Genomic DNA, 23,799 nt, shown 5'->3' with positions numbered 1-23,799 from the left:
GTCTTAGGTCGATGGCATCATGGGGCTTTCGCAGTCAAGTGGTCATTTCCCTCTGGGGTTATGGTACCATGGGTCACCAATGGGGTTGGGGGTAGCTCCAGTAAGAAGAAGTACAGGAAAGCGAAACATCCCATAGACGGCTGTTGGGATTTTAAATCAGTACCCTATAGTTAACACTTACCAGCACTTGTTGGATGGTTATCCCCCTGCCCTGGGAGTTATGCAGTCTACATAGGAAGGAGCGGGAGGAAACTGGCTTTTTCAGCATAGTATGATGAGTGCCATGATGTCGATAGGGAGGGGGCTGCGGGCCAGCCTGGTGTTGGAGAAGGTTCTGAAAGACCTTGTAATCATTTGCTTCTCACCGTCATCATCAGAGTCAATATTCAACTCTAAATTGTTCTAAATTAGTTAATTGGTAGACTCATAGTGTTGGCCAGAGATCAGACTTGTGGAATTTGTTTCAATTACTTAATGCTTCCTTTTTTCTATCCTCCTCTTCCCCTCTACCCCTCCCCTCCCTCCTTCCCTCCCCTCCCCCTCCTCCCTCTTACCTTTTTCCTCTTTCAAAAGAAACCCTTCCCATCTTCCCATCCTCTATTATGAGAAAGTTTTCCTCTGATTTCTAAGCCTAGAATTTCCTCCACCATTTAGAGCATGGTACCCCATTTTATCATCTTTTTGAGCCTGTCATGGAGGGAGAAAAAAAAATCCTTGAATGGGGAATTAGAATTAAACTAATTAAATTTGAATTAAAAGATAGATTAAACTGATAAAAACCAAAAATTAAGGTGCATTTTATCAATGTATTATTTATCAAATAAATACATGGGAAAATAGGACTAAGCAGGGGGTTAGAATTTTACTAACTACCTTAGTAGAGGAGGGGAGAAGGGCACTTGTGGGAAAATGACTTTTTGGAGATATAAGTGGATCCTTAGGAGAACAGGTGAGAATCTGGTAGCTTTGTGGGTATGTCTACTTAAGTATGATGCAACATCTCTCCAGAGATGGAATGGGGGGCTGTCTTGCCCTGGTCACTCCTGTCTTGCCCTGGTCACTCTCCAGAAAGGGATTTAGGATACTTGAGCTTTTTCAAGTTCTTTCAGGAGGCTCTGCTTTTAGATGGATGAAAAATTACTGGTACTCAACTAATGTTTTCAAAATTAATTTTATGCTACAGTGGTATATTTGGAACCCCTTTAAGTTTGGAAGGTATGCAATAAGGGCAGCAATCTGCACCTACCCCTGTTACGATTTAAGGCTCAGTCTGCCAATCCCACTAGGGCTTGTCAAGAGGCAAGGCGTGGTAGAGAACTTTATTATCAAAATCTTCCCCAGAGGCTCATGTAGGAGCAGTTTATGTAGAAGATGGGTGATCACAGACTGGCAGGCACCTTCTCGTTGGTGGAGGTTTGTGGACAAATAATACACGCATTTGATCTCAATTATCTAGTCAGGAGATGCTTTTTGGTTCTGCAAATCTGAAGAACAAGCATTATTTCCTTGGGTTATTCTTTTTTTTTTTTTTTTTTTAAACAGGATTAAGCTCAAGGGCACTTAATCACTGAGCCACATCCCCAGCCCCCACCCCCGCCTTTTTTTTTTTTTTTTTTTTTTGTATTTTATTTAGAGACAGTGTCTCACTGAGTTGTTTAGGGCCTCTCTAAATTGCTGAGGCTGGCTTTGAATTCGGATCCTCCAGCCTCAGCCTCCTAGCAAGCCGCTGAGATTACAGGCCAGCACCACCGTGCCCAGCTCCTTGGGTTATTGTCACTGATTAGTTTGCCCACATGAAGCTCCTGACATATTACACAAAGCACAGGCTAGAAGCATTAGCTGCCCCAAAGCTCCCTTGCTGATTACCAGACTCAATAAAGAAAACATACTTCACCTATGACAGAAGATGAGAAGCATGTGAACTTCAGTTAGGAGTCCAGAACCACATCTCATCTCAGTGCTGGGCTTCACTCCGCGCTGCGTCCCTGGCCTAATCCAGCACCCTGCATATACATTCCTAGGTGTGCACAGGAGTTCCAGCTGTCAGCAGCCGCGGGCTCTTCTAATCTGCTGGCATTGACTGCATCCACGCCTATGACTTCGTCCTGAGCACTTAACCAAGGGCTTAAGCCTTTGGTCTGTGAACTTGGGCCTTGTTTGGACCAGAGGTTCACACATATTTGAGAAAAGAATGAACGATAGTGGAGACGTTTTCGCGGCGATGATTTGGAAAAAGCCCTGATATGAAATGCCATCGCCCCTAGGAACCTGGCTGTGGTTGAACTGAACACACCGGCCATGCCGGAGACAGGCTGCAGTGAGAAATGCACCCGCTGCCCTGCGGTTGAGATCTGGGCTGTCTTTACTGTGGCCGTTCATTCCTTGAGCCCCTGGAACGCGTGACTTCCAGACCTGGGCCGTCCACCACCAGAACTCGGAAACGGAGGTCCGCGCAATAGGGACCGCCAGGCGGCGCCGTCTGAAGGCCTCTGTCTCCGCATGCAGCACCTCCAGACGAGCTGGAGCCTTGGGACGGTCACGGTCCCTGGAACGCATCGGAGGCTGCGGATGGCTGCAGGCAGGCCCCCCCCAGGGACTTCGGCATAGCGCGCGGGCCCGGGCGGAACTGGGTCGATTTCCCAGCTGAGTCTGGAAAGATGCATCTGCACGCTGGGCCTCAAAAATAAAAGATTGACTCAAAGACATCATTTCAGAAGTATTTCTGAAAAAGAGGACTTGTGGCCCGTACGGGGATCGAACCCGCGACCTTGGCGTTATTAGCACCACGCTCTAACCAACTGAGCTAACCGGCCACTCGCGCCTCCCTGGCCGCCCTGACGCCTAGAAGGTTTGGCAGCGCTCTGGCGTCGCTCGGCTAGGCGCCCGGGCGGAGTCCCCGCCGGCTGCGCCCCTGCTCCAGTGGGACCAGCGAGAAACCCAGACCGGGGCTGGGGAGGCGGCTGTCTTCAACAGCGAGGCCTCGGCAGGCAGGATGGAGACGTGGCTGGGGAGCAAGCCTTTCGAATATTCCACTTCGATGCTGTTTTTATTACCTGAGAACCCTTGCCAGGAAGCTCCGGGCATGCAGAGCCTTTAGCTAAATCAAACTTGGAAAATACCGAGAGCCGGGTTAAGGACAGAAGAACCCTCGGGCTCCCCGCCGTCCATCAAACCAGAGCCTCTGGGGTCTTGGCTTCCTTCCTGCCAGTCTTTTTTAATTGTAGAGATGTCGTTTGAATCCAAAGCCTTACTTGAAAGAATACCATTTTATGTTGCTTTTTTTCTACTTAATATTCTATCATAAGCATATCCCTAAGTGATTGCAGGTGTCACTAATGTATTTTTTGTTCATCTTTTGAGACAGGGTCTCGCTTGAACTTGGCTGTCCTCCACCTCAGCCTCCTAGTAGCTGGGATCACAGGGCCAATGTCATTTTGTATGGTTCCTGTTGGGGATGCAGAGCCCTTGCCTAGCTTGTGTCAGGCCCTGAGTTCAGTCTCCAGTGCTGGGGGTCGGGGGAGTTCTTCAGCACAGAGTTTCACTGAATAGATAAAACATAGCTTTCCCCTTGTTATCTTATTTTTTTAAGATGCATCCTGCACGTGCCAGACGAACTCTCTACCACTGAGCCACAACCCCAGCCCCCTTTTTATTTATTTCTTTTTTATTTTTAGATACCAGGGATTGAACCCAGAGGCACTTAACTTACCACTGCCTTGAAAATACTGGCTAGTCTGACTTTGAGCTCTCCATCCTCCTGCCTCAGGGGCACTGGGATTGATGTGCCACCTTGCCCTGCCTTTTGTGTGTGTGGTGCTGGGAATTGAACCTGGAAACTTGTGCGTGAAAGGCAAGCACTCTACCAACTGAGCTATATCCCAGTCCCATGCTTCTCTTCTTCTTCTTTTTTTAAAATTAATATCTAGGGCTGGGGATGTGGCTCAAGCAGTAGCGCGCTCGCCTGGCATGCATGTGACCCGGGTTCGATCCTCAGCACCACATACCAACAAAGATGTTGTGTCTGCCGAGAACTGAAAAATAAATATTAAAAATTTAAAAAAAATTAATATCTAATTTACTTTTTAAAAAAATTGTAGATGGACACAATATCTTTATTTTATCTATTTTTTTAAAATATGGTACTGAGGATCAAATCCAGTGCCTCCGGCATGCGAGGCATGCACCTTACCACTGAACCACAACCCCCAGCCCTCTTTTCTTTTTAATGCTGGAAAAAATGTTTTCAATTTGCCCTCTTGTTAATGGAATACATCACATGATACAAGGTACAAGGGTTGAAATAGCTAAGAGGTAGCAAGGGGATAGGGTCTGTATATCAGGGGGAAAACAGGGTGGAGACAGCGATGGGAAGAGGACTCCACCATGTCCACGTCTGGCCCTTGCGTCCTGGGGCCTCCTGGTTGCTGAAGAGCCTCACCTGGGGCGCTGCTGTGGCTCAGGGCTCCCAGAGTGCAGGAAGGGAGCCAGGTTCACGTTGTCCACTCCTCTACTCTGTCTTCTCCAATAAACTGCAACTGCTGCACATTCACCTCCCTGATGAAAGAAGAAGAACCAAAATCCAGCTGATTCACAGACCTTACCGAAAGGATGTTACATAGTTCACCCCTCCATGAGGAAGTCTAGGGGACTGGTTTTAGAAAAGCAGTCAGTCGGTCCACACATACTCATCAAGCTTGGCAGTGCTGTCTCCAGATATCAGCTTAGAAAAGACAGATGTGACCAACAGAGAAGCTGAGGTGCCAGATTGACTACATGAGCCATGATGGGAGGCTGGGCCAGTTTCCTGAAGTCTGTGACATTTGTGTTCCAAACAAGGATGCAGTGGGCCCCACCGTGGTAAGACCCTTCCCATGAGAGCTTCATCTGGCATAGTGCTGCTCCAGAAATAGGAGCCAACCCAGAGCCCAGCAACACCGGTAAAACCTGAGTCCACCTTGCCTGCGTTGGAGTTCCTCTAGCTCACTGGACAACTCCAGTTTATGTGTGTCCTTGATTCACACATGGCTGAGGCTCACTGGGGCGAGTCAGGACCACATCCTCCAAGTGTCCTAGATGATGCCCTTGAACCATTCCGAAGATGACATTTTGTAGCTCCCCCCACACCTGCATAAAAATACTAGCACAGGAAGTATTATTCCCCAGCAGGGTTTTTTTTTCTTTTGTGGGTCCCCTCGCACCCCGGAAACTGGAAACTGAATATTTCTGGAAAGTGCCACTTGTTGGTCCTGTTAGTTTACTGATTAGTTAGCCTGACCATGTTCTTAGTGACACATGTCCTGTTATTGTTGGAAAATACCAACTAGCTCTGTGTTACTCTCTTTTAATTGTGAAGCTCCAATAGAAGGTTTCCACTCAAAAACTAAAAATAAATAGTCAAATGCACGAATTTAAAAGTCACCTTAGTTTTATGTATTTTGAGATGGGGGAATATCTCCCTGCGTGGCCCGGGCTGGTCTCAAAGAGATACTCCTACCTCAGCCTCCCAAGTAGATGGGATTACCAGCCCTCACAACGGTGCCAAACCCATTTTACATTTTAAAACGAAGTCAGATTAAGCCATTTCTCTTTTCCAACTCGCTTTCCTTCCAGGCCCGCAAATAAAAACGCAGGAAGCCCACCGAATCCCACATGAACAGTGAAGCACTGTTCGCCATATCTGGGACACGCTTATCCTGAAACAGCACGGACATAGCACTGTGCTGTGCCTGGCACCATGCCCCGGGCAACAGTGGGTTGAAAGACCCGCCTGACCCTCGGCTTCCTTTCTGCGCACCCGCGCGGCTGCTCGGCTCCCTCGGCAGCAGCCCCGCGCCCTCTCCAGCCTGGGGTGTTCATTCTCGCTTCCCCTCTTTTTCCTTTTTTTTTTTTTTTTTTGGGTGTTCTTTTGTTTTTTTGGTGGGGGGTACCGGGGATTGAATTCAGGGGCACCCACCACTGGGCCACATCCCCAGCCCTCTAGTATTTTATCTAGAGATGTTCTCACCGAGTTGCTTAGCGCCTCACCGTTGCTGAGGCTGCCTGTGAACCCCGATCCTCCTGCCTCAGCCTCCCCAGCCGCTGGGAAGACGCTTCCGCTCTTGCTGCCTGCTCCTCCCGACGCCCCTATCCCGGGAGGCTGCCTTCCCTTCCCATCCCTCAGAGCTGGCTGCTGTGCCCCCCGCCCCCAGGACTGGACTGCGGGAGGCAGTGCTCGCGTCCCCTCTGCATCGCCAGCTGCGAGCACGGTGCCGGGCCGCGGCGGTGCGCAATCGAGGTCGGTCCCGCCGGCTTTCCCGCGGCCCCGGGTGCGCACCCGGCGGCGGACGTCAGGGGGCGCCCGAGGCCCGCGCGCTCCGCTCGGCCCGGCGCCTGGCTCCTGCGCCCCGGGGCTCTCCGGGCTTCGGAAGCTCTCTCCACTCTGCCTCCGGCCTCGCTTGCCGGCCTCCCGCATCACCGAGTCCGGACTCGCCCCCCTTGGAAGGACTGCGGTCCCGGTGGCCCTGGCGACCGCATTTTAACCTCGTGGACACACCCTCCCCGTGAAGGGCGCGTCAGAACTGCTCAGGCCTCTGCGTATCCCACATCATTCACCCTCGTTTCTTCTGTTAGTAAAGCTTCAACTTGCAAAACAGGTTTAACACTGAATTGCTCCACAACTACTCTATTTATAAATTAAATAAATAAGAAATGCCATTAGGCCGAGCGCCACCTGTAATCCCAGCGGCTTGGGAGGCTGAGGCCGGAGGATGGCGAGTTCAAGGCCAGCCTCAGTAACTTATAGAGGCCCAAAGCAACTCAGAAGACCCGGTTTCTAAATAAAATATAAAAATGGGTTGGGGATGTGGTTCACTGGCTAAGTGCCCTGGATTCAGTCCCTGGTATCAAAAAATTAAAAATGGCATTAAATGTTTAAAATATGTATGTGCTGTAAATATTCACGAATTTGGTAAGTGGTACTGGGGATCAAACTCTAGTGCTTGTGAGGCAAGCACTTGACACTGAGCTACACACCAGCCCCTGATTTTAAGTTTTTAAAACACTAAATGATGCTTTTTGAAAGTTGAAGTGTTATATTCAAGAAAAATAAAACAAATATATGATTTTAAGCCATATAGTACTAAAAGCTTATGATGAAGAGCATTCGTCCAGCCCATCCCCTCCCTGTCACCATCCAGCTCCTACAGGTAACCATTGTGAGCCTTGATTTCTTCTGCCTTTTCCTCCCATAAATCTAAGTAATATGATTATACTATTTTTTTTCAATTTTAGACACTATCTGTCAAGTTCGTTCTATACAAATTAGGACATAGTTCTTTTTCCAACATTTTCCCAACTCACATGTACTCCCCTTTCCTATGATTTTCAAATAATAATACCATTGATTTTTTTAGCTAAATCAGTATTCGGTATTTACATTGTTGTTTCTATAAACACTGTTCCCAACTCAGCCACAAGGTTTACTATCATTACTTTTCTTTCTAACAGAACTGTTTGTGTTCCTCTGGGTTTACTTTGCTAATTTCCTTTTTCTTTTAAAAAATTTTTATACATTTATTTTTTTAAGAGCGAGAGAATTTTTTAATATTTATTTTTTAATTTTCAGTGGATACAACATCTTTATTTTTTTTTTAACGTGGTGCTGAGGATTGAACCCAGCACCCTGCACATGCCAGGCGAGCGCACTACCACTTGAGCCACATCCCCAGCCCTATATCTTTATTTTATTTATTTATTTGTTTATTTTTTCCAACAAATCCAAGCATAATCTGTATTTGATGACTTGTTTTCTGACAAGGATATTTGTTAAGACTTGTTATATTTATTTATTTTTATGTGGTGCTGAGGATCACTGAAAATTCGGAGTCCTGCACATCTGAACACAATTTTTCTTCTACCCTCACCCTTGGCCAATAACTAGAGAACTCTAGAACAGAGCTCCCTCAGCAAGCAGAAAGCCACACTTCATCTTCTATGTCCAGTCCAATGAGATATCCCAATTGGGACTTCCAGTGCTGGAACCTGGGGTTTTAGATATATCTAGGTTTTCTCTTTCAACACTGTTTAGAACTTCTCACTATCCCCTATGCTCTGAAATGTCCTAAGTGTACCATTCCTGTGTCCTGGGTGACTAGAGTAGTGCTGGGCCATAATAGGTGCTCAGTAAATACTGGTGAAAAAAATCAAACTCCACATTCTGGCCATTCCTCAGGCCTTTCTACTCAGAAATGTCCCTATCCACTCTAGAAACACTTTTGTGAAGAATGTTTCTGATGGAAATTTCATAATCTCCTTCATCTGAATTTTTTCTTTTTCTGGGATGCTATTCTTCAGAGGTCAGACATGAGTTGATGCTTTGATTTTCCTCACTCTTCCATCAGCTAGACTTCTTTTGTTTATTTCCTAAACAATTCCCGTGAACTACCTAAACTACCTTCCCACTTTCTTTCAACACTTTTTTGTGTTGACTATGGATCCAGGGGCACATAGATGGAGACAATAGAACTTCCAATCATAAAGTTGAATTCTGAGGGAAAAAATTGAAAGGAAAACAAAAATAAATCCAGAAACAAAAATGCTTCATTATACAATATGTACATGTCAAACTGTTAGATCATACAAAAGAAAAATAGAGAAACAGAAGGATTTTTCAGATGTTGCTTCTAATTTGCTTCAACAAATCGGTTGATTCCAGAAACCAGGTGACCTTAAAAATTTCTTTCCTTAAGGTGGAATATTCTCCCGCCTCTTACTGCTTTTCAGTGGCTTCCAATTACTACTCCTCCTATTATTATTATTATTATTATTATTATTATTATTATTTTGGTACTGGGGTATTTAACCACTGAGCCACATCTCCAGCCCTTTTTGGGTGGGGGGTACCAGGGATTGAACTCAGGGGCACTTGACACTGAGCCATATTTTATATAAAGACAGGGTCTCACTGAGTTGCTTAGCACCTCACTATTGCCGAGGCAGGTTTTGAACTTGAGATCCTCCTGTCTCAGCCTCCGGAGCTGCTGGGATTAAAGGCGTGTGCCACCACGCCTGGCTCCATTCCCTTTAAATTTTTATTTTTGAGACAGAATCTCACTAAGTTGTTGAGACTGTCACCTAAATTGATCAGACTAGGACTTCTGATCTTCTTGCCTTAGCCTCCCAAGTCTCTGGGATTACAGGTGTGGGTCACTGCATCCAGCTGTCCTTTGACATTTTTCTAGTGTCAAAAGATAAATTCACAACATACTTAGTTATAGGTTGAATTGGATTTTGTTCCAGATTCAAGAATTGGGGCAGCCTCCATTCTTCAAAACAGAATGAGAGCTCCCACTATGCAAAAACAGAACCATGGGTGGTAACAGAACAATAGAAAGAAAGCTGATGGATTAGTGTCAAGTTGTATTATTTTGGCAGGAGTGAAAGCAAAGCTGACTTGGGTAGACTGGATCTCCTGTTTTGGGGAAAAACTAGTGTGTTTTGGGATCTATTTGCTTAAATTTTCAGTTTGATGGTAGCATTTAGCACAAGTGACTCCATTTTGTTTTGGTCTGGTTTGTTGTGGGCTAGTGTGGAAGCCCCTCCCAAAATGATGGCCTCCCATAGTTTATATATATATATATATATTATACCTTTATTTTGTTTACTTTTATGTGGTGCTGGGGATCAAACCCAGTGCCTCACCCATGCTAGGTAAGCGCTCTACCATTGAGCCAAAACTCAGCCCCTCCAATAGTTTTTTAACACTACTAATTTTTTTTAAACCATAAAAAAATTTAAGCCAGGTTTCGTAGCACATGCCTTTAATCTGAGCTACTTGGGAAGTTGAGGAGAGAATCCCAATTTCAAGGCAATAAATTAAAAAGGACTGGAGGTGTAGCTCAGTGGTAGAGGGCCTCTAGGTTCAATGCACAGTACCACACCCATACACACACAGGATATTTTAAGATTTTTGTATTATATGTTTCAAATCAGTTTTTCCGAATGTTGTCTTAATCTTTTAGATAATAGCCAGTGTCCACACCAGAGTGGAGAAGAGGGAATTTGTGTATAGACTTTTCTATATGTTGGTAGAATATTGCTGGTGAGTGATTTTCTATATTTAAATTGTGAATGCCGGGCTGGGGATGTGGCTCAAGCCGTAGCGCGCTCACCTGGCATGCGTGCGGCCCGGGTTCGATCCTCAGCACCACATACAAACAAAGATGTTGTGTCTGCTGAAAACTAAAAAATAAATATTAAAAAAAAATTTTAAAAAATTGTGAATGCCTTTTAACCTATTAACTCCTATCAAAACAATCACACGAATGTTTAAAGATATGTACAAGGATACTTTCTGGTCTTGTTTGTAATTGTGAAAAATAAAGCATTTATAGGGAAAAATTATATCATGTAATATAACACACCTGTTAAAAAGCATAGGTTAGGGGCTGGGGCTGAGCGGTAGCACACTTGCCTGGCATGTGTGAGGCACTGGATTAGATAGATTCTCAGTACCACATATAAATAAATATATATATCAACAATTAAAAAAATTTTTTTTTAAAGCATAGGATAGCTCTCTATGTGCCAATATTGAAAGGTGACTAGCCAGTCACATGCCTTATGACTGTAATCCCAGTAACTCTGGAGACTGAAGAAGAAGGATCACAAGTTTCAGGCCAGCCTCTGCAACTTGGCAAGACCCTGTCTCAAAATGAAAAAATTAAAATTAGGAAAAGTCTGGGGATGTAATGGTTAAGCGCCCCTAGGTTCAATCCCCAGAACCCAAAACAAACTCAGAGTGACTATAATATATTAAATGAAAAAAAGAAAACTATAGAAGAATATATATGATTTATCTATGGTTTTCAATTATGGGAAAATTTGTCCAAATACATAATCAGAAATTCCAAGAAGACGCCACTCAACTATTCTCGGTCTCCTTTTCTGAGGAGGAGAGAGAATGAGATGAAGGAAAGAAAAAACTTTGAAAGTATTTCTTCAAATTTTATACATTCCTTTTCTTTATTCCCCTTGCTTCTTTTCTTCTCCGATTCCTTCAAATCGGCACATTTTACTTCTTTACTCTCAGAAAAGAGGGACGTCGATTTCCTGCAGTAGAGATAGGAGTAATCTGGCTCTTCACCTGTCGCGGGTGGCATCTGCACGTAGGTCCCCCCTAGACGCATGCAGCTTTACCACAGAAGGCGAGAAGTCAGCCACCTCGCCTACCTGTGCTCCTTCATGTCCCCTCTTCTCCGGCAACAGCGCTGGCAAAACAAACGTTTGCTCAATTAAAAAAGAAAAACGAGCTCTGCGGTGGAGCCCTTGCCTAGCATGCGTGAGGCAGGACTGGTTCAATCCTCAGCACCACATAAAATAAACAAATAAAACAGAGGCATTCTGTTCACCCACAACTACAAGAAAGAAAGAGAGAGAGAGGGAGGGAGGGAGGGAGGGAGAGAGAGAGAGAGAGAGGGAGGGAGAGAGAGAAACAAGAAAAAAGAAAAACGTACAAATTCCTTGGGTAATCGCTGGTACCAGACCGGTAGATGCTCAACTGCGGGATGAGGTGGCAAAGAAGAGGTGTCATTTAAAGTCAGAGTTCTCGAGCCAGTAGAAGTTGCAGGATCTCTTCCGCGTTTCAGGCTTGGAATTGCTGAGTGACAGCCGGGAGACTCCAGCCCGCGAGGGTTTAAATTTGAAGCGGCGGCGGCGGCGGTCGCTAAGTAACCACGCAGAGGAGGCGGGCCGCATTGCGCATGCGTATGTTGGCAGGCTTCTGCGCACGCGCGGCTCCACCTCGGGGGCGGTCAGGGCCGACGGTTGCCAGGGTGACGAGGATACAATATGGCGGCTGTATCCTAACGCTCTTGGGCAAGGGGCCACCGCGGAGGTCCCAGCACAGGATCCCGCCTCAGGGAGAGGAGGGCAGGTGCCGGCCTTCCTGCCCTTGTCTTTTCCGCGCAGGGTCGGCCAGGGGTTGTCGCCGACTCCCGCGCGCAGGATGAAGAGTGAGTGAGCCGGGAGGGCCGGGCCGGGCCGTTCTGGGGGCTGGGCGGGCGAGTGCCGCTCTGCCCCGGCGCCGGGCGGTGCAGGCCGGAGGTGCGGGAGCCGGGTTTTCAGAGCCGCGCCGGGCGAGGTTCCGTTTCTGAACGTTCCGGCTGGCCGTGGGCGCTCGCAGCCGGCGCCCTGCCGGGGTGACGTGCTCGGCGTGCAGTCGCCGGACCTGGGCGTGCGTTTCATTTTGGGGTCGAGCAGTAGTGTTTCTATAGCAGCTGGGTTCACAGGAACTTAGAAGCATCCTTTTAGTGAAATTAGAAACGGTTACTTAGAAGTTGGGAAGCGGGCCTCATCCTAGAAAAGGGGTAAAAAAAGTTTGCCCGCGTTGGGTTTGTGGATCGTGGCCGATGTGCGGCCAGCAGCGCGGCTCGCTGTGGCGTTCAGCGTCACTCTTCAGGTATTGTCGTTTATGGCTATCGGCCAGAGGCGCTTACAAGTCCAGCCTCCTTTGCTGTTTCAAGTTGGAACTATGCTAGTTATATTAAACCTGCATTGTATCCTAATTGTTTTTTGTGAATGCTGTAAATTGCACAATATATTTAAACATATCCGTCTTTGCCTCATACACTCTTCATGCTGCACTCCAAGAAGTGACTTCTCTTTTCAGTTTCCTAAATATGTGCGCGTGTATGTGTGTGTGTGTGTGTGTGTGTGTGTGTGTGTGTAAATATGTGTCTATCCCTTTCAATGTTAGCTGGTGTGGTGGAGCACACCTCTAATCCCTGCAACCCTAGAGGCTGAAGCTGGAGGATCTAAAGTTCAAGACCAGTCTCTGCAAATTCTGGAAGCCCTAAGCAACTTAGGCTCTGTCTAAAAAGAAAAAAATAAACAAAAAGAACTGGGGGTGTGGTTCAGTGGCTAAGCACCCTGGTTTCAATTCCTGACACCAAAATATAAATAAATAAAAAATGAAATAAAGAAAAAAACCCCTAATGTTAGTAACTACATATAGGCATATGTATATATGAGTATATAAAGTACATATGTATGGGCTGGGGTTGTGGCTCAGTGGTAGAGCACTCACCTAGCATGTGTGAGGCCCTGGGCACCACATAAAGGTAAATAAGTAAAGGTATTGTGTCCATCTACAACTAAAAAATATTTTTAAAAGTATATATAATTTGCATTTTATGTTTTATGCCCTAAAGGGGCTTAACCACTTAGCTAAATCTCCAGCCCTTTTTAAAATTTTTGAATTCTGGGATAGGGTCTTGTATTGCACAGGCTGTCCTGGAACTCCCAATCCTCCTGCCTAAGCCTCCAGAGTAGTTGGGATTACCTATGTGTGCCCCCACCCTGGCTCATCTCAGATGGTCATTTTGGTAGCTTTCAGTTACTTGGTTTAGTGATAACATCTTTTCCCTTTCTTTATTCGATCTTAAAATCCAGTCCGAGAGTTCATGCAGCCTCTCATCTCTGGTTTAAGACCTGATCATGAATTAAATGTTTTACAAGTAGTTAACAGTGGAGAGAACATTTCAGAACAGAAAATCACAGAGACGGAGTCATAGAAGCAGAATGAACAGGAAAAATGAGTAATGGTGCAAGTTGGACCCATAGCATGGGGTCAGAATACACCTGGGCATGCTAGATTATCATGTTGGTCTTTAATTTTTGGATTTTCCAGGTATTCTTTCTTATTGTTTTTTAGGCAGTGCTCACATGTGTAGGGATGCTTTGATCAGTCTGTAGTGTATTGCTGTCCTTCTCCTTTTTGTTTTGGATCATTTGTGTAGGCTGAGCAGACATGATGGCAGCTTGGGGCCAGTCTCTGACCTTTCTTTATCATCCTGGTTTTCTTTTCTAGGTATGTATCACTAAGCAAATCACCCCAACTTAGGGACTTAACAACACACTTTTCTTATGGTTCTGTGGGTTGCCTCCACTCAACTAGGCAGCTCTCACTGGGAGTCTCATGAATTTGTAGTCATGATAGGTGGTGGTTGGAGTTGAAGTCATCTTGAAAGTCTCATTCACTTGTCTGGCAAATGATGCTGGTGGTTCTCTGGGACCACAGCCTGGGCTGTCGGAACCCTACAGGAGGTCTCTCCTTGTGGCTTGGGCTTCCTCACATCATGGCAGTTGAGTTCTGGGTGTATATCCCAAGAGTAGGAAGTGGAAGTGGGCAGCTGCCTGAATGGTGACCTGTAGTGAGGCTGAGGCAGGAGGATACTTGAGCTCACAAGTTTGCAACCAGTCTGGTCAACATACTGAGACCCACCTCAAATAAAAAAAAAAAAAAGTTTATCCTTATGTAATAAGTCTGTGTATGTTAGTACTCTAAAAATTAAAGTATCATTTTTTTCCTGTTTGAACTTTAGAGTGTGTGTATGTGTGTGTGTGTGTGTTTGTGTGTGTTTTGCTAGAGATGCTCTACCACTGAGTTATACCCGCATCTTTTTTACTTTTTTAATTTTGAGACAGGATCTCACTAAGTTGCCCAGGCTGGCCTCAAACTTGTGATCCTCCCACCTGAGGTTCCAGAGTTGCTGGCATTACAGGTATGCACCACAATTGTACCCAGCTCCTGTTTGAACTTTTTAATAGATTAGTTGAGCACACCTACAGAAATAGGAAAAAATTACATGTTCTATAGTAATGGTTTTGCTGCAATATTACAGAGAGATTTTTAAAAATTATCTGTTGGGGCTGGAATTGTGGCTCAGTGGTAGAGTGCTTGCCTAGCATGTTTGAAGCACTGGATTCAAGCCTCAGCACCGCATAAAAATAAATAAATAAAAGGTATTGTGTCCATCTACAACTAAAATTTTTGAAAAATTATCTGTTGTAATTATAATAATTTTGAATGGTCTCTTAAATACCAATATTTTCATAGAATCAAAGTTTCAAGGTTATCTTAATCTTTTTCCATCTTCTCCTTCCTAGTGGGTGTATTACCTCCTGTTTTTTATAAATGGTTGCATCAACTAGCATCTTTTTTTTTTCTTGAAAGAAAGACAAAATTAAGTAAAAGCAATACTGACTTTGTGGTAAATTCTGCCAGTAGATTTTAAGGTGGTCTCAAGACCCTCCACTACTTGGCATAATGAGTCTTGGTTAACATTTTCTTTCTGTTTTTTTTTTTTATATATTTTTTTAGTTGTTGATGGACCTTTATTTTAAATGCTTATTTACATGTGGTTCTGGGAATCCAATGCAGTGCCTCACATGTACAAGGCAAGCGCTCTACCGCTGGTCTACAACTCCAGTCCCATAGTTAACATTTCCTTAGATGTAATTTTCATGGATATTTTCTGTGTATGAATATATATATTTACTACACACACACACATTCCTTAGACAAACACCCCCAGATAAATGGGATTACATTAAATATGTTGTAACTTGCTAGGATGATGCTTCCATGAAGTTGTTTGAACACAAACCTTTGAGTGAGTTTATCACTGTGTACTTTATTAACAATGGACTTACTGAGGTAGTGGGTGTGGTTTTAAATTTAAAGTTTTTATGAATTTTTGAATAATTTTATGTCCTTTTGTGTTGGTGTGTGTGCTGGGTTTTTGTTTGATTTTGAAGACCTGTGGAAATAGACCCCTTGCTGAGTGGTTTTTGTGGAGATGGTTTCTCTTTTCCTCTCCCTACCTGCCATCCCTGTTGGACACTCCAGATTTTCCACCTGCTGGAAGACCCCAGCTGGAAACTACCCTTCACCTACCACCACTTTCTCCTGGTGTCATGCTCCCTTCTGGCTGGTTGTGACAGTCTGGAGCCAGCCTGGGGTGTTGGCACACATTCTGAGTTTGTGCACTTAAAACCATTTTAAAGTTTACAGGTGGGCTGGGGTATGGCTCGGTGGTAGAGCACTCACTTAGCATGTGTGAGGCCCTGGGTTCAATTCTCAGCACCACATAAAATAAAGGTCCATTGACAATTAAAAAAATGTTTAAAAAAAATAAAAAATAAAGTTCAAAGGTGACCTACTTTTTTTTTTTTCAAAGCAAGTCTGCTTAATTTATTTGTGATGAAAGGCAAATTGGAACTTACTGTGTAAGATTCGACTTCTGCTCTTCAATGCAAATCCTTAGTCCAGCGCCCAGCTCTCAAGGACTGACCTTCCTTTCCCCTGAGATCCTATGCCTGTCTCCCCGTAAGCTGGCACTGTACCTTTCCGACAGACATTTGAAGTTCACGTTGCTGTTGGCACTTAGCCCACAGACTCACTGATTTCTTAAAAATTTTGAAATGCCCATCTTTACAGACATTTAAACAAATATGAAATCATTATGAACATTATACAACATAGAAAAGTATAATGAAGAAAAGTTATCTTCAGTGTCACTTAGATATAAATGTAAAAAACTTGACATTCACATCCATTCTTTCTGTGCACATATGCATATGATCATCATCATCTTTCTATTTCACTTAATGTTAAATCAAGGCTGAACATTTTTCTATTTTATTAAGTATTATTTGAGAGCATCATTGTTAATGGCAATGTAATATTTCACTCCATTGCTGTTCCATAATTCATTAGATCATCTCCTTGTTATCAGATGTTTAGGTTTCTAGCCTTCCTGCTGTAGAAACACTGTGATGCCCCTGTTTGTCTTTCTGTTGGGGTATCCCCTTGGGGTTGGACATCCTGAACAAAACCTTTGGATTTTTCTAATATCTCTTCTCCTACACATGCATGCAATGATTGCCTACGTAGAATACCCATGCAGAAATCTTGAGGACCTGGCAGGTGAGTCAGCACACATCCCTGTCCCCAGGAAGCTCAGGACTGCCGGGGACTGTGGACGTCTGCATACTACCACTCTCCTTTCCTTATTAGCTGTGGCATGCCAGGGGCCACTCAGTCTTTCTGTGCACTCTGCTGAGTGCACGTGTTTGTTGCAAACCTTTGGCAGTTGGTGGATGGAAAGGTCTCTTATTTAAAAAAAAAAAAAAAAAAAAAGCTTTTTTTTAAAAAATATTTTTTTAAAGAGAGAGAGAGAAATTTTTTTAATATTTATTTTTAAATATTTTTTTAATATTTTAATATTAAAATATTTTTAATATTTATTTTCGGTGGACACAACATCTTTGTTTGTATGTGGTGCTGAGGATTGATCCCGGGCCGCATGCATGCCAGGCGAGCACGCTACCACTTGAGCCACATCCCCAGCCCATAAAAAAAATATATTTTTTAAATATTTATTTTTTAGTTGTATTTGGACACAATACCTTTATTTATGTATTTTTATGTGGTGCTGTGGATTGAACCCAGGGCTCCACACGTGCTAGGCAAGCGCTCTACTGTTGAGCCAGAACTGCAGCTCCCCCCAAAAAGCTTTTTTAATATTTGAATGCTACTAGTTTTCATTTTCGGCTGTTTTATCTAAGTGGGTCACCTTATGCCATTTGTCCATGTTTTCACTGAGCAATCCTATTGTCTTGTTTGTAAGTGGTCTTTATAATAAATACATTAGCTGTTGTTAAGTACATTTGTCACAATATTTTCTAAGATCGGGCTGGGGATGTGGCTCAAGCGGTAGCGCGCTCGCCTGGCATGCGTGCGGCCCGGGTTCGATCCTCAGCACCACGTACAAACAAAGATGTTGTGTCCGCCGAGAACTAAAAAATAAATATTAAAAATTCTCTCTATCTCTCTCTCTCCTCTCTCTCTCTCTCTTTAAAAAAAGATATTTTCTAAGATCATTATTGTCTTTATGCTCTGTATGTGAATTTTTTTTTTTTGAGAGGCGAGAGAGAGAGAGAGAGAGAGAGAGAGAGAGAGAGAGAGAGAGAGAATTTTTAATATTTATTTTTTAGTTCTCGGCGGACACAACATCTTTGTTTGTATGTGGTGCTGAGGATCGAACCCGGGCCGCACGCATGCCAGGCGAGCGCGCTACCGCTTGAGCCACATCCCCAGCCCCTGTATGTGAGTTTTTGAGTTAAAACATATGGCAGGCTCATCTCTGCATCTTTCTTCATTGAACTTCTGCTTAAAGGGCATTCCCCTTAGTTTGACTTTTACATTCAGCTTTCTACCAGCTTTGAAGGATGTTGTGGGGAAAGGATCCATCGTGAGGAGACCTCCTGATTCTGACAGGCTCTGAGGTGTGGTTCGCACCCAATAGCCGATGTCCGCCTGTCTTGGTGTGCTGTGGGTGAGCTTGAGTGCAAGTGGACAGAGAAGGTGAAGAACCTCCTCCCTGCTCAGGACGTCCCTGTGCCCTGTAAAATCAGGCCCTCCCCTTCCTGGCTCCAGGGATCATCGATCTGCTTTCCATTGCTAAGTGTTTCCTTTCTAGAAATCTAATAAAAATGAGCTGTGGCAAATGGGCGCATAAACCGATGTGGTCTTTTGAATCTGCCTTCTTTCATTTAGCCCAACATTTTTTGCGATTCCTCACGTGGTGGTGGTGGTAGCAGTCTGGTTCTGTCGATCGCTGAGCAGTACCCTGTGGGTCACGTGAAGGTAGCACAGGGTCTGTCCATTCACCATGCCATGAGAACTTGGGTCATTTCTGGCCATGCTGAGCCAGGCTGCCGTGGTGTTTTCCTCTCTCAGGTAGACTCCTAGGACGGAACTGCTGATTGCAAAGTGTGGATTTACTTTTAGAGAATCTGCAAAGCTGTGTTCTCAAGTGGCTTTCCCATTTTCTTTCTTTTTTTTTTTTTAAACAATATCTTTATTTTATTTATTTATTTATTTTTATGTGGTGCTGAGGATCTAACCCAGGGCCTCGCATGTGCTAGGTGAGCGCTCTACCACTGAGCCTCAGCCCCGGCCCCAGGCTTTCCCATTTTCCATTCCCACTTCCAGGTCTAGAGACGCTTTTATTCCTCATCTTCTGAGTTTTGCAAGCTGGTTGTTCCTTGATTCTTTTGCTGGACAGCTGCCTGAGGTTGTGAAGGCCTGAGGCTGTAGCTCAGCAGAGCATCATCTAGGAGTGGAGAGTGACCTCTGACTACCCAGGAAGGTCTGAAAGTCACCGAGTCAGAAACCAAGGAGGGAGTGCTATTCACCCGGAGGAGGCACAACGGGTCCCTGGGCTTCTGCTGTACTGTGTACCACAGAATGTGTCCCTGGGCCTAGTCTGCGGAGCCAGTGATTGGGGGCGAGTCTGTCACCTTGTTCTTGTTAGCACATTGTGTGACAGGATCCTGCGTCCCTGTGATGGTGTTCTGCTCTGAGAGAAGCGATGCCGGGTGATCAGGAAGTCGATCTGTATCATTTCATGGAGGAAAAACATTTTTAAGGACAGTTGATTGGAGGCCTTTGAAACTTTTAGAAATAAGTTAGAGAGTATCCTTTCAGCAACTTTATCTTTCTTGTCCTTTTTTTCTTTTATTTTAATATAACTTTATTTTATCTACTTATTTATTCTTATGTGGTGCTGAGGATCGAACCCAGGGCCTTGCATGTATGAGGTGAGCGCTCTACCGCTGAGCCACAACCCCAGCCCCATCCTTCCTGTCCTTTTAGCCTCACTGTTAGATTTATGTAGATGGTCTGACCTGGAAAAAGGGAAACTAAGGTGGAGATCACTCTGTGCGATTGGAAATGCCCAACTATTAAAAAACAGGTGGAGATGAATAAAGAAAGGCTGGCTGCTGAGTTGTCAGTAGTGGTAATGCTGTGATTCAGATATGTTGAGTCTCCCTGCAGCATGGTCCAGGGACGGGGAAGAGCTGGTCTTGTAGTGTGTGCCCTGGTCTCTGTTCCCGGGTTCCTCTGTTGAGTGTGTGCAGGCACAGAGAGAACAAGTGGAACCCTTTGCCTTGGGGAGATGGTGGCCATTAGGGAGAAGGTCCAAAGCAGACTGAGCAGTCATGTCACTGGAGGGCAGGGTGTCAAGGAAGACCTGCTCGAAGGTGCACCGGGTCTATCGTGGGATTTGAACCCCGAGCACCATATGGTTTATATTACGTACTTTGTTCTCAGTTTTTGGCCTTTAACATTAGGTGAGCCCTAGCATTCCTCTTTGTCTTCCCCTCTTTTATAAGAAAAGGACCTGAAATTGGGAGTGTAGGGACATACTTTTAAGTCCTCAGGGCTGGGATTGTGTCTTGTCTTTGCTTGTCTGCATTACTGGGCACAGTGCCTGGTCCATAGATTGGCTAATATTTCCTCGGGTTGTTCTTGTCACTGACATCCACAGTGATTTAGTCACATTACCATGAATTCACTTAGGCTGAAATACAGCGTAATATCACTAGAGCAGGGGTCCCAAGACCACCCCTGGATACTTGATTTTTTTAAGGGGCTCACAGCTATGATTTACCATGATGAAAGACACTGGGGCCTAGTCCAGAGGAAACCCGACGAAGCATAGGGTGGGTGCTCTTTGGGTGGAGGTGCCCAGGATGCCCCTAGTTACCCCAGCAACAAATTCTGAGGACACGGGTGGACTGTGGCCTACCAGGGAAGCTCGTTAGCAATTGAGCACCCCGGGTTTTTTTCTGGGGGCTGGTCACGTAGGCACCCCTGCCTAGCACTTGCTGAAGTTCTGGGTCCTGGAAGACAGCAGGTACACATCACGCATTGTGCGTTGGGTGAGCAGTTCAGAGACAGAGAGCCACTCTGAACTTCTGTGCATGGTGGAGACTCCTGAAGTGTGTTTCCTAGACACCTGCCCAAGTCTGGCCTTTAAGACTCTAAGCAGAGCACCTGGGCCTGCCCGGTGGGGGCCTCTTTTCTGTTTCTGATAGACTGTGGTCTTGAAGAGGGATTTCTGGGCGTTCCAGGTTCATCCTTCCGAGAGTAGGGGACATTTTAGGCGTGTTTGAGCACAGCAGCTGTTCCTTGGCTAGGGAGAGGGGTTAAGCAAACCTACCTGGGGTCTTTTTGGTGGTTTTATTTCAAAGAAGCTTTTTGGTGGTTACCTAGAATCCTTCTAGCCTGGTTTTAAGACTTAATGAAAAATTTCCCATTTTAGAGAGGCTCTGGGATTTAGTTAAAATGTAGTTAGCCAGTTATTTCTTCCATTTCTGTCTGGAGAGCTATGGTACCATTTTCTTTCCCTCTTATTTGACTTCATTTTAAAGTTTTATTTTACTTTGATGGGCTCAAAAGTCTTTTCTGAGTGACTTCTTAAATTGGTATGCTCAGAAAGACTCTTTCCTTGAATGAAAAAAAATTGTTGTTTTAGATTTACAAAATGCCAGTTGTGTTCTTTGTTAGATTCCAAGGCTGTTGCAACAGGCTATCCCAGTTGGGTGGTGTAAAGCACAGAAGCTGTTCTCTCACTGCTGGGGAACACTGCCCCCCCCCCAGGTGTCTGCAGAGGGCAGCTCCCTCCCACCTGTGTTGGGTCTCCCTGGAGCCCAGCTTCCTGTGGCTGCGCTCCAGGCTCTGTCTCTGTCACCATGTCCCTCTTGTGTGTGTCTGTGTTTTTCAGATCGTGTAAAACATGTAACACGAGATCTTAATGGATTTCCTGCATCACAGCATTGTCAGGCACACACGTGCATTTGTGTTTTATAGGTTTACAACTGCTCTGCATACGTTTTCATCCTGATGACTGAAATTCTGCACCCATTTCTCCTTCCCCGGCTCCTGGCAACTCCCGTTCTACTTTGTGTCTTTTTTTTGTCTGTGGTACTGGGGATTGAACACAGGGCATCCTGCATGCTAGGCAAGTGTTCCACCCCAGAACACCAGCCCTTTAAATCCCCTCCTGCCTCAGCCTCCCAAGATGCTGGGATTATAGGCTTGCACCACACCTTTGTGTGTATCCTTGCATTCAGCGTCCACATGGGTAATCTAGATTGTTTTCATCTCAAGATCCTTCTGCAAGATTCTTATTCATATATATAGTCATATTCACAAGTTCCGGGAGTTAGGATGGGGATGAAGCTTTTTGATTATAGTCATTGAAAATGTATTAATGCGTATACCTTTCTGTACCATGAATAGTAAAGTCCTTTGTCTTCTACCCAAGAAGACACAAGCCTCTTCTGCTAGCACCCATGAAATAATAGCATTTTAATTAGTAGCTTGCAAGGAGGATACAATCTCAGACAAATACTAACATGTTCAGAAAAAAAAATCTAGGTAGGTTGAATTCTCACAAAGTTACTTTATTAAATAGCAGATTTTAAAATGTGAAATCTTACAAATACTCTTCTCAAAAGCCTGTCAAATGACTGTGGCTGTAGCTTGGTGGTAGAGCACTTGACTAGCACATGTGAGGCCCTAGGTTTGATCCTTAGCACACATAAAAACAAACAAATAGAATACTTTTTTTTTTTACGTCTATCATTGCTGAGTGAGGTGGTATACAACTGTACTCCCAGTTGTCTTAGGAAGCTGAGGTAGGTGAATCACAAGTTTGAAACCAGCCTCAGCAACTTGGTGAGGCTCTCTGTGCAACTTAGCAAGACCCTGTCTCAAAGTAAAAAGGACTGGGGATATAGCCCAGAGGTAAACTACCTCTGAGTTCAATCCCCAACACCCAAAAAACAAAACAAAAAAAGAGTCTATGTTCTTTTTTTAATCTATTATTATTATTATTATTAGTAGTAGTAGTAGTAGTAGTAGTGTGTGTGTGTGTGTGTGTGTGTGTGTGGTGCTGGGAATTGAACCCAGGGCCTTGTGCCTGCGAGGCAAGCACTCTACCAACTGAATTAAGTCCCCAGCCTATCTTTATTATTTTTATGTGATGTTGAGGATCGAACCCAGTGCCTCACATGTGCTAGGCAAGTGCTATACCACTGAGCTACAGCCTCAGTCCAAAAGTCTATATTCTATTTCTCCATTTTATAAATTATCCCTTATTTCAGGTATGTTAGTTAAGGTAATGCTTATTAGATGCTATAATGGATAACTCCCAGCTCTCTGGTTCTTGCCTTGTCCTGTGTGGGCATTCTGGGCTGGAAGTCTTTCCTGGGTTGCTTTTTCACTATCCTGATCTCATGACTCCTTGGGTTTCCTAGTGTTTTTTTTTTTAATATTTATTTTTTAGTTGTAGTTGGGCACAATATCTTTTTTTTTTTTTTAACTTTTTTTTTTTTTTTTTAACACAATGCCTTTATTTTTATGTGGTGCTGAGAACCCAGGTCCCACCCGTGCTAGGGGAGCGCTCTACCACTGAGCCACAATCCTAGCCTGGGCACAATATCTTTACTTAATTTATTTATTTATATGTGGTGCCGAGGATCGAACCCAGGGCCCTGCATTTGCTAGGCGAGTGCTCTACTGCTGAGCCACAACCCCAGCCCAGAAGGTATTGTTTTTATTAGAAAAAATTTTAAGCATGTCAGAATAGAGAGAGTAATATCAGAGCTCCAAAACATATCCTTTACTTCATTCCAACAATTATCACCATTTTGTAACTTTTACCACCACTTTTCTTTTCTGGACTATTTTTTTTAGTTCTTTTTGTTGATTAATAAGAAATAGTGCTCTCATAAAAAAATAACATTGTGGAAATTATCTGACTTAGGAAAGGAGACACCTATAACCTTACCTGTCAGAAAGAGCCCCGTGTGCCCACATGTGGGCTCATGCGAGGGGTGTGTGTAGTCTTCAAGGATGTCTTTTTTTTATTGTGATGCTGGGGATTGAACCCAGGGCCTTGTGTATGCAAGGCAGGCACTCTACCAACTGAGCTATATACCCAGCCCAAGGATGTAATCTTTAAGGATCTTTCTGTGTCAGTCTTAAATATAGATAGTGTATTCCATTATATAGATTACAACATGATCAGCCGGGTTCAGTAGTGCACACCTATAATCCCAATGACTGGGGAGGATGAGGCAAGTTCAGAGCCAGCCTCAGCAACTTAGTGAGGCCATAGGCAA

The 23,799-nt window shown here is 44.5% G+C and overlaps 2 protein-coding genes, 1 long non-coding RNA gene and 1 other non-coding gene across 9 annotated transcripts in view; 1 reads left to right on the top strand and 3 right to left on the bottom strand.

Moving 5' to 3' along the window:
* Positions 1-1,304: 1,304 nt before the first annotated feature.
* On the bottom strand, positions 1,305-6,596 carry LOC144364738 (uncharacterized). Of its 3 annotated transcripts, none has more exons than XM_078050935.1 (4): positions 6,005-6,596; positions 4,439-4,554; positions 1,895-2,676; positions 1,305-1,484 (listed from the first exon to the last, which is right to left on the bottom strand). In XM_078050935.1, the coding sequence occupies exons 1-3, from the start codon at positions 6,449-6,451 to the stop codon at positions 2,376-2,378; spliced, it is 864 nt and encodes a 287-aa protein (XP_077907061.1). In that variant the 5' UTR covers positions 6,452-6,596; the 3' UTR covers positions 1,305-1,484; positions 1,895-2,375. The 3 variants fall into 3 exon arrangements, with proteins under 3 accessions (XP_077907061.1, XP_077907063.1, XP_077907062.1); XM_078050937.1 differs by having other exon boundaries at positions 1,895-2,670; XM_078050936.1 differs by having other exon boundaries at positions 1,305-2,676.
* Positions 2,740-2,813, bottom strand: Trnai-aau (transfer RNA isoleucine (anticodon AAU)). The gene has a single exon. It is a non-coding gene; the product is annotated as a tRNA-Ile (tRNA).
* A 4,215-nt stretch (positions 6,597-10,811) lies between the features above and the next one.
* LOC120886341 (uncharacterized) lies at positions 10,812-11,848 on the bottom strand. Its single transcript, XR_013439310.1, has 2 exons — positions 11,493-11,848; positions 10,812-11,246 (listed from the first exon to the last, which is right to left on the bottom strand). It is a non-coding gene; the product is annotated as an uncharacterized LOC120886341 (long non-coding RNA).
* A 7-nt stretch (positions 11,849-11,855) lies between these two features.
* The window catches only part of Mok (MOK protein kinase), a 46,886-nt gene continuing 34,942 nt past the window's right edge, over positions 11,856-23,799 (top strand). For all 4 annotated transcript variants that reach the window (XM_040275066.2, XM_021720676.3, XM_040275065.2 and 1 more), the window contains exon 1: positions 11,856-11,990. In XM_040275066.2, the coding sequence (XP_040131000.1) occupies positions 11,984-11,990 (7 nt within the window). In that variant the 5' untranslated portion in view covers positions 11,856-11,983. The remainder of the gene's footprint in view (positions 11,991-23,799) is intronic.

The sequence above is a fragment of the Ictidomys tridecemlineatus genome, chromosome 5, assembly GCF_052094955.1.
Source record: "Ictidomys tridecemlineatus isolate mIctTri1 chromosome 5, mIctTri1.hap1, whole genome shotgun sequence".
In the NCBI taxonomy this organism is placed as follows: Eukaryota; Metazoa; Chordata; class Mammalia; order Rodentia; family Sciuridae; genus Ictidomys; species Ictidomys tridecemlineatus.
The sequence above is the reverse complement of the archived record's forward strand: the minus strand, read 5'-3'. Positions and strand labels throughout refer to the sequence as shown.

Excerpts from the sequence above, each read along its gene's own strand:
- LOC144364738 (XM_078050936.1), bottom strand. The coding sequence starts at position 6,451 with ATGCGGGAGGCCGGCAAGCGAGGCCGGAGGCAGAGTGGAGAGAGCTTC. Across the intron at positions 4,555-6,004 it reads GTGAGGCGCTAAGCAACTCG|GGAGGTGAATGTGCAGCAGT; the intron begins GTGAGAACATCT and ends TTCTTTCATCAG. Across the intron at positions 2,677-4,438 it reads GAGCCACAGCAGCGCCCCAG|GCCCAGCGTGCAGATGCATC; the intron begins GTGAGGCTCTTC and ends TTTATTTTTGAG.